The following is a 9589-nucleotide window of genomic DNA, read 5'->3' on the forward strand; positions in this document are numbered from 1 at the left end:
CTTCACCCTACTTGCATCGGGGGGACTGTCCCTATACTTACTGTAAGTCACTCTGGATAAGAGCGTTTGCTAAATGACTAAAGGTATCTAAAAAAAACAACTATGTGCTGGGCACAATTTACCCTTAAGGCAGTAAATTGTCTCCTGTCAATAACTGTCTAAAAGCCTTCACTAAAGAGCATTTTAAATGTGAAACTTTATACGAAAATAATATCTTCAAGATGTAACAGCTGACTTTGTACTCTTGGTTGTCCCAGTATTGGAAAGCAGGGTTGGTCAGTTCTGTGAAGGGTTGTCATTAAGAAGGATGTTTTCGACACAGCACTTTGCAGACAGAAGGGACAAGTCTGAGGCAGTCAGATGAAGCAGTGCTAGTAAAAGGCTTTTACATTGAAATTCCCCCCCTAGCGCTTGTCTGGGATTTTAAAGGCGAATAAAAAACCAATTGCCTATGTCAGAGCAATACAGGAAGCAGACAGTGAATCTAATGAAGAGACACAGTGGTCCCTACAAATAAGGAGGAAGTCAACTCATGCTGAAGAGTCAGAACCACAGAGGCTTACACTGTTAGCATACTGTTCAACTTTGTAGACACTTGGATGGAAAATATCTTAATATCTAACCTACTCACTTTCAATGTTCTTTCCCTGCGTTCTTCACAACATGAGATGAAAGAGGAGATGATAAAGCTGTTAATTTACCTTGGGTTAATAAATTCTAGGTGACAAGGAAAATAACAAACTTTCCGTTTGAAGTTCACAGTTTGAAGTTCCATAAAAAATATGTAATTGACACCATTTCAGTTTTGCAGCAAAATAACACTTTTTTTTGTAGCGTTGACGGCGTACATATTTTCACACACTTGAGTTCACAAAGCTCTTCTGAGCCAATTATCTCCATAATGCCCAGAAGCACAAAATGTGTTTTTAATTACAGATGCTATCCAGATAGTTGATGAAAATATGCTAATTAAAATAGTTGATAAAGGATAATAACCTAAATCAACAACATTACAGAATCATTTCACCATTATTTGACTGGCAATTGTTTTATATGGAAACTACCCCTCTCTTGTGGACATACACAGCATTGCAAACAATGTCTCAGTCTCAATAGAAAATACTTCTGGGGATTTAGACAGAAATGTTGAAAAACAAATGAAGTTCAATATAGCAATTTAGAAATATAGATAATCCATGTCACTACTTTTTTATGTTTTTGACCTTGGCTGTACTATTTGTTATGATGGAAAAAAATATGATTCCTGTTGCCATCTCTTATCACATGCTTGCTACATGAGTAATTTATGACCCATTATTAATGTTTAGCGATGGAAAATTACTCCAAAGCATTGGGAGGGTCGTAGCCAGCAGTGTAGGTTACTGAAATACAACCCTCTGTTGGTATGACTGTCATGCCTGGGAGCCTTCTAGAATGGTACCACTGAAGAGCCGATATCTAACTACCAGTGTCCCTCAATCGCTGTCATGGCTGCGTGCTCAGTCCCCATACCTTCCCACCAGAGGGGGGCTTGTTATAAACATGAAGACACAAGTGTCTCTCTGGAGGTTAGAATCACAATGAGAATCGTGACTGCGAACTAACCACCAATAACAGCACGGTACTTCAGACAGCGTTAAACACTCTCAAGGTAGGGAGAAATGAATATGGCTGTCCTCTGTTGCTGCTGGACAACTAAAACAGCACTACTATTTAGCCTCAGTTTTATGAGCTCAGGCTTTAACATAATGCCCATGCTATATGACACAATTATCCCTATCCTCCTCTCACACACAATCTAGGTGTCGCTGAGGAGACCATTTGTTCTAATACTGGTGTTGATGGTGTAATTAGGGCTTTTAATGGTAAGTAACATTTGGTACTAAAGAACAAACAGGTACACAACACTCTTCCCTCCCCTCTCTTCTCTTTTCTTCACCTTTAACACTTACTTTCTCACTGGGGAAGACAAGGAAAGCATTTGCCTTCTCCAATTTAACCTTTACTTTCAAGATGAATTCAGCAGCTCTCATTAGAATTATTGGAAGCTTTATTTGTAGTATAAAAAGTAACAAAAGACAATAATCACTTAAATACAACTTGGTTTGAATTGTGAACATAAGATCAAAAGGAAAAAAAAGGTTTCAATTAAATATTTTACATTAGGTTTAATACTAGACGTATAAAATAACTGAGCATTTACAGAACATATTTACACTTTTATTTACAATTAAACAGTTGGTCTGTGTTTACCACCACTCCTCATTCACCACGTCTAAGCGCGTTTCACAACAAAACAACACAACCGTTCACAAACATCTTACAGGTTAGAGCTACTGTTGTTCTCCCTCACAAAACATGGTAGACCCTCCTGGAGTTGGGGCTCTCCGGAGTGCTGGGCTGGGAGTCTGTGCTGGAGGGAGAGTAGTTGACCATGTCTCTCAGCGCCACAGGAATGCTGGTGTCCACCGAGGAGAGGCGATCCACAATGCTTGACAGACACTCCAGGCTAGAGGCTCCAACACCCCTCCCTCCAGAGCACTCTGGTGGGGGGACACAGTGGGAAAAGATAGGGTCAGACACGGAGAAACTCACGAATGGACTCAAATAGAATAAGGGTTTAATTCTGCAATGAGTTGTTTACTTCTACAGCTATTTGTGTCGGTTTTTAAGATCAAATACCACAGATGGATATTAATTATTTTCTTTGTTGTATTGAAACGCACACGCTTTTATCCAGACTTTATACATTTAGATAAGAATCTTACCATTTTTGGTGTAACTGTAGTTGTTATTGTATCTTGTGTTCATTTGTTGCTGCCACACAGGACTGTTGCAGTCAGCCTGAAGGGGAAAACAACACAACAACATTAATAGTCATAATGACAAACGCATACATCCGTCCAATTCAAAGGTCTCCCTTTTCAATCTTTTTGAAGCCCTGTCGATTCTTCCATTGTGATCTCTCTTCTCCCCCCCCCCCCCCCCCCCAAAAAAAAAAAAATACAAAACAGCACAAACATCAAAGCATGATGAAATTCTCAATCATTTTGACAGACTGACTAAATCATTGTTGTTCCCCTGCTGGAGCCTCAGAGGTCTATATTCCCTGTCCACCTTACAAGTCCAAAGTTCCAGGCTACTCCCATGCTCTTGCTTGCCTTAGGCGTGGAGAATCAATTTTAGCAGTGGAAGCAACACCAGTTTGTGCAAGATGACACTTTCTCCCAGTAAATCTGCAGAAAATCCTGGCACTGCTGGAGAACATGCAGTCAGGATGGAATGCAGAAAAGCACCAGCCCTGCCTGCCAGACAACACTGAGGTGGATTTAGTAGGGCTTTTAGGTCATTAAACGTCCACTGGTGGGAAAGTAATTACTGTTTAAGCACATACAGTACAGCCATCCTCTAAAGTCTCTATTGAGTAGTTGGATACCTTTAAAACATTGTTTTGGGTGAACTGACTTCTGACAGATGCATTAGACCACTCAGCAAAATATACATCATACATCACATTGAATGTTATGTCGTTTTGTATTTTATATAGTTGGTATTGAGTGTTATATCGTTTATATAGCAGACATTAAAATAGATGATTGAACCAAAGAAGCATGAACAAATGTAATGCATGAAAGAACAAGTTAATTCAGTTCCCCAAATGGCACGATCAGGGCAGGTCTATTAGATTAACTTTTAGATTAGAAGATAGTTCCATTTCGATCAAAGTCAATCAGTGACTTTTTTTTGGGCCAGATGCACTTTCAGTTTTTTCCTGTATGCACAAGTGTTAATAGCATCTTGCTTTGCACCAACGCTCTCCAACGCAGAACTTTCCAACACGCAACAAACAATACAAGTACTAAAAAACCACCCTGCATCATTTAAAACCTGTGTATTTCAATTTGGGGGAATATTTCATCAGATGTGGAGCTAGCACTATGCGCTACAGCCCCGCGTGCAGCGACATGGAAGACAGTGAGCATAGCATAGCATGAGTATAGCAGTTTGCTGGTCTCACCATGCCATCAGAGCAGCTGGACAAGGGGCTCCCGGGCTCCGAGCTGCTCTCTCCAGGGAGGGAGTAGTAGCTCTCCACCTGCTCCCTCAGCAGATCCTGCAGGCTCTCTATGTACTGGATGGCGTTCCTCAGGATCTCCACCTTGGGCAGCCGCTGGCTGGGATTGGCCGAGGTGCAGCGGCGCAGCGCCTCGAAGGCATGGTTCACCTTCTTCAGCCTCCGGCGCTCCCGCATAGTGGCCGCTCGCCGGCGGTCCACGGTGCTCGATTTACGCTTGCAGGCTTTGCAGGCCCACTGGAGGCAGTGTCCAGGCTGGTGTGGGGCCCCCGGGGCCCTGACATGCTCGTCCTCCTCAGACCCCGTCAGCTCCCCGGGGCCGAACTCCAGGGCTTCTGGAGAGGAGGTGCAGGCGCTGTCGTAGAAGACCTGGGAGGGAGAGAAGACCTCCATGGCTGAACTGGTTGGCAGTGTGGACGGAAGGATTGGCTGAACGAAGGACGGAGGGGAAGAAAGGAAGGAAGGAGGGAAGGACGTCCGTGCTTTGGGGAGAGCAGTGAGGTGAGAGAGAGGAGACCTCTGAGTGATATGAGGGGGCTGCTGCCATGGGGCCTCTCTTATATGCCCCCAGGCAGAGCCCAGGGCCCACATTTGCCAGATCTAATTACCATGGCCCATTGGCCCAGGCCAGGCAGGCAGGCCGGCAGGCAGGCTGGGGTTAGTTCAGCTCCCCACCCCACCCCGAGACCCCACCCCCTCTCAGTACCCTGCAGAGTTTCCCACATCTGCACTCCCTGGTGTTTTCCCACTCATCATCACAACACTGGCCTACCCAATGGAGCTCTATCTGCAAGGCCATTATGAGTAAAACGCAGAGGAATGTTTCAACGGATCCCGTAGGTTAACATAAAAGGTTGAATGGTGTAAATCTAGTGCTCGGTTAAGCTCAATTAAAGGCCTGTAATGGTTCAACCAAAATAATACTATTCTACTGATATGATATTGCTATGACTGGTCGTTTTGTTTTCTAAAATTGAACAGCAAAAAGGAGGGCCATGTTAAATCCTCTGCAAGCCAATTTTACGCCTTAGACAAATACCAGCGTTGCAGATGCAGGCCAGCTGCAAAAGAGAGGTGTAACATTTCAAACCCAGTGAATTCACATTATAGCGGCAAAGTCCCCTAAACACGCCAAGCTCATTATGGAAGGTGTCATGCACAAGGTGCACGTGTTTGTTCAAGCTCATTAAATCAGTAATCAAGCAATTAACATTCGTGCGTCGTTTGGTGAACCCAATGTAAAAGCAGCTGTCACATAGCCAACTATTCAAAACATAGTATTTTAAGAATATCAAATTGGCTGTTTGAGTAGTTTATAACGAAGTTTAGGTCATCAAGAATCAACAAAATGTATTGATTATTCTGGAAATGTTGTTACGTTAAGGCTTAAAAAGTTAAATGCATGCCACTGTGAGCAAATTCGCACATAATTATCAATGAAAATCAAAAGAAAAACTGATAAAGCAATGGTGCTCCCTTAGTTGGTCGTCTAGGTCGAGATAATTACTTTATGTGTGTTGTGTGTGTTGACAGCTTACAAGGATACAATGCGGATATTTCACACAATGTGTCAAAACGTTTGGCGTCTTCGTTCTCTGGGAACTGCGCGCACCTAACAAAACACCAGAGTACCTGCCACTGAATTGCCGTCGGAGTTTGTATTGCGCACAGCTGAAGAAGACATTGGCAGTAGTCTATCCCGTGAAGCCGTCGACCAGATCAAAGGATGTTGTCTGTGAACAACAAGAAAACCTGGCAATAGTCAATAGCTAATTGAACCATGAATGAGATTGTGCAAGCACATGGTGTTATGGCGATACATCAGGCCTGTGCATGGCTCTCTTGTTGTGCACACACTCTGGTGCTGTGATCTTTGCTGCTCGTGTTGTCTCTTGGGAACTCTTGAGTTAGCTTTTTATCGCTTCTATTCTCAGGGGTCAGAGCCAGAGTTAAGTGTGGGGCAGTAGGTGGCCTTTTATGTCCACTCTCCTCACGTCTCAAAACCTTAATTCTTCTAAACTGCTCGTGCTTTGATTTCTTGAGATTTTTCGGACATATCTGAGTGGCAATATTGGGCTATAAATTATTTCAATTTCCAGAGAGTAGTGTCATTCACGTGTTGTTGTCACCTTCATGGTGTGTTACTAATTCTAGTAACTAATTACTAATACTAATGTGTTTCATTTGGTATAATTAAGATATGTCTTCATAACTATATTTTCCTTTAAAATATCCTCTTTCTTCACTTTGACATTTTATACACATCCTTTAAAGAAAAAGACACCTCTATGGCTTTATCAGAAGCGTGACATCCCTAATAAAATTGCAGTGTGGAAGTTCATCTTAAAACTGAGTGATGAGGTTAACTGTGTTTAATTTCTGTCTCAAAAGAAAGAAAAACAAAAAAAACCTGGGTACTCCTAGAATTCTTATAATTATTCCATAACTGATAAGATAATCTGTCTCTTTTAAACATCTTACCACAACAACCTCTAATGAAAGTTATTTCCTTTCAATTTAAAAAAGGTAACTTATGTTTTTCCAAGACTTAAGGTTTATTGTCAGCTAAATAGGGTAGATTGTAGTAAAAAAAACATATTGGTGATAAAATCTTAAAACAAACAGCAGTTAGGCAAGGTCATTATAAGGGATCTTGAGGACTGAATAAAATGGGAAATGGTCCATTTTCTTGGACATTGAAATAGGCCTACCATATCTCAGTGGTTTTCTGCAGGGCTGTAGATGACAATATGGTTTTGAAAAATAAAAATATGTAGTTAAATTATATACACCTCTTAAAATTTCTGTGAAATGGATCAATGTGTGTGTGTTTGGACATGCACAAACACACACTTATGCATGTGTGTCTACATGTGTATGCGTGTTTGTGTGTGTTTGTTAAAACTTGTATGTTTGTGAGCACACAGGGTTGAGGGATGAGGCAGATAGCCAGGGGTCAGCTGAGGCATGATCTCAGCCACAGAGATCTGAGGAGGAGCGACAGGCCTCACTCTTGATGCGGGGTTAGGTTAGCACAGCAATGCACCCTGGGACCATAAACAAGTAGGCCTTCTCAAGTCACGCAGGGCTGGCAGAGAGGGAGAGAGGGGGAAAAGAGGGAGAGAGAAGGAGAAAGAGAGAGAGAGACAGAGAAAGTGAGGGAGACCAATAGAGAGTGGGAATAAACAATATGTTGCCAAGCAGGGGTACTAATCCACATGTCAAACATATGTAACAGACCCCAAAGTAATGAACCATGAATTCAGACTTACTAACACTCTGTCTCATTATCATTAAGATAAGTGTTGCACCCATGCATTCTGACCAATGGAATACTGTGGTACCCCATGTGACAGCTGAAAGAACAGTTCTAACTAGAGTTAGGGTGGTTGGAGAGTAACTCTTTCCCAGCTGGAACAAAGAGAGCTGTCTTAGATATCAGGGCAATCAGAATTTTGTGATTCTCCAATACTGGTGAGGAATATACAATATTTCTACAGTGACTCAAGTCAATGGAGAGAACATGTGAAAGGCGATACTGCATGGAAGTAAGTCAATTGTTGATGAAGTTCAAAATGTAAAAAACAATTAAATAAATGTGCCACAGTTTTTAATCCACTACAAAAATAAAGATTTCGAAAGATGTTGTAATGCTTGGCAATTTAATTTATTGGTCAGTTCATATAAATAAATACAACAATGAATGTGTTGAGGTTTTGGTTTTGTATTTCGAATACAAAATAAATTAAGATTATAAAATATATACATTTACGTGGAAGTAGTAGAGCACTTCTATTATTTCCACTCATAGATATAAAATATTGGCAATTCATGCCTGCCTCAACTTAAAATAATCACCATAAAATGCCCCTTAATTTGTACAAACGTTTGCATTAAAATGGAAACTAAAGTCAATGCATATTCCCTTTGCAAAGGTCGGAAATAATTTACAACCGCTCAAAGGAATTGCGAAATGTTGACGTCGCTCGTGCAGCAAAGTTCCAAGGATTTATGCTTTATTTTTCTGTGACTTCTTCGCTGCAATTAATTTTCTCCTCACTTGAGATGCTTTCGACAATTGATGAGAGGCGAAGTAGACTGGTTGATCCCGAGGACTCTGTGGTGACTGAACAAAAGCATCGTGTGAATACGTTGTGTCTGATAACACGTACATAACAATCTTACATTTTTACCGTTCCGGTTTGCCACTGACCTTCTCTCTGATTCGTCATAGGCGCATTGGAATGATCAGCGGAGGGTTGCCAGTTTTGACAGGACCTTTTCCAATTGTAATCACTGTTGGCCACCTGTACACACGATGTTATGCATGTTTCAATAAACAACTAGGACAGGTGAACTCCAAAAAGATTGTGTATATTTTATATTTTGAAGTAACGTATTATAATGTAGCATTATGTATATTCCTAGTATGTCTACATAGGCGTAGTTATGTAAATGTACCCTTTTATGCGTGTAGCTAAATATATGGAAAGGAAACAGGAACACAATCGAGAGCAACATCATGTTCATATAAACCTTACATTGTGTTCTTTGTTGTTAAACTCATATGAATCATGTTGCTGTATTTTGTCTTGCTCATCCAGGGTATGCAACAGGTCCTGCAATTTTTCGATGTAGTTTATAGCGCTGCGTAAAATCTCGACTTTGGGCAGCCGCTGGTTCGGATTGGGCACGGTCTTTTTCTTTAACGCATCGAACGCTTCATTGATCTTCTTGAGACGCCTTCTTTCCCTGAGAGTCGCAGCTTTGCGCCTGTCGGTCGGTGCAGACTTTCTTTTACATATTTTACAAGCCCAGATAAGACACTGTCCCTCGCAATGCGGGTGGAGACCCGGGGGCGCGAGGACATGCTCCTCGCCACTGCTGTCACATCCAGTCTCGGATTGAACATTATCCTGTCCAGGTGATAAGGGGCTGTCATTCCCGTGATACAGAGGAGACACACCGGCCATGTCCATATGTTGTAAAGGTCCATGATCTCCCTCGAGATAGCGCAAATCATTGAAAAAATAAGTGTTGTTCTCAAAAAGGTCCATCATGATGTACCTCGTGCGGCCTATGTTTTGACAGTGTGACTCTGGCATTTAAATAGCCCAGCGACACAAGCCACCATGTGTAGGTATATATAGAATGTGAAACTCTATCCAACGCTTAGCTGTCGCAGTTCATCAAACTTCTTTTTTTTCAATGAGTCTTTACTACTAACGGAGTTTGTGTAGAAAATAAATAGGCGTTAACACCTCCCGCTGAAAGTTAAAACGTAATTTCAGTCTAATGACAGGTGCATTTAATATCTGTTTCACAGTGAAATGGTAACATACTGTACTATTGCCCATCTCAACTTCTGAAGTGCATCCTGTCAGTGTAATTGTAATGAACCCTATTACATAATGGCTGGGTTTTTCCCCAAATAAAAAGCTGACCCAAAACGAAGATTTCTCAGAAAGTGGGTTAAAGTGAATTTAAGCCTAAGGTTAAGAATTCAGAATCCTT

At 41.5% G+C, this 9589-nt stretch overlaps 2 protein-coding genes across 2 annotated transcripts; both read right to left on the reverse strand.

Annotated features, from left to right (window-relative positions):
* Nucleotides 1-2049: 2049 nt before the first annotated feature.
* Nucleotides 2050-4587, reverse strand: myf5 (myogenic factor 5). The gene is made up of 3 exons (XM_047023153.1): nucleotides 4019-4587; nucleotides 2769-2844; nucleotides 2050-2543 (listed from the first exon to the last, which is right to left on the reverse strand). The coding sequence occupies exons 1-3, from the start codon at nucleotides 4466-4468 to the stop codon at nucleotides 2350-2352; spliced, it is 720 nt and encodes a 239-aa protein (XP_046879109.1). The 5' UTR covers nucleotides 4469-4587; the 3' UTR covers nucleotides 2050-2349.
* Nucleotides 4588-7727: 3140 nt separating this feature from the next.
* myf6 (myogenic factor 6) lies at nucleotides 7728-9191 on the reverse strand. The gene is made up of 3 exons (XM_047022852.1): nucleotides 8617-9191; nucleotides 8289-8382; nucleotides 7728-8201 (listed from the first exon to the last, which is right to left on the reverse strand). Exons 1-3 carry the CDS (start codon nucleotides 9178-9180, stop codon nucleotides 8092-8094), a joined length of 768 nt encoding a protein of 255 aa, XP_046878808.1. The 5' UTR covers nucleotides 9181-9191; the 3' UTR covers nucleotides 7728-8091.
* Between the last annotated feature and the right edge of the window lie 398 nt (nucleotides 9192-9589).

Source organism: Hypomesus transpacificus, chromosome 7, assembly GCF_021917145.1.
Source record: "Hypomesus transpacificus isolate Combined female chromosome 7, fHypTra1, whole genome shotgun sequence".
Lineage (NCBI taxonomy): Eukaryota > Metazoa > Chordata > Actinopteri > Osmeriformes > Osmeridae > Hypomesus > Hypomesus transpacificus.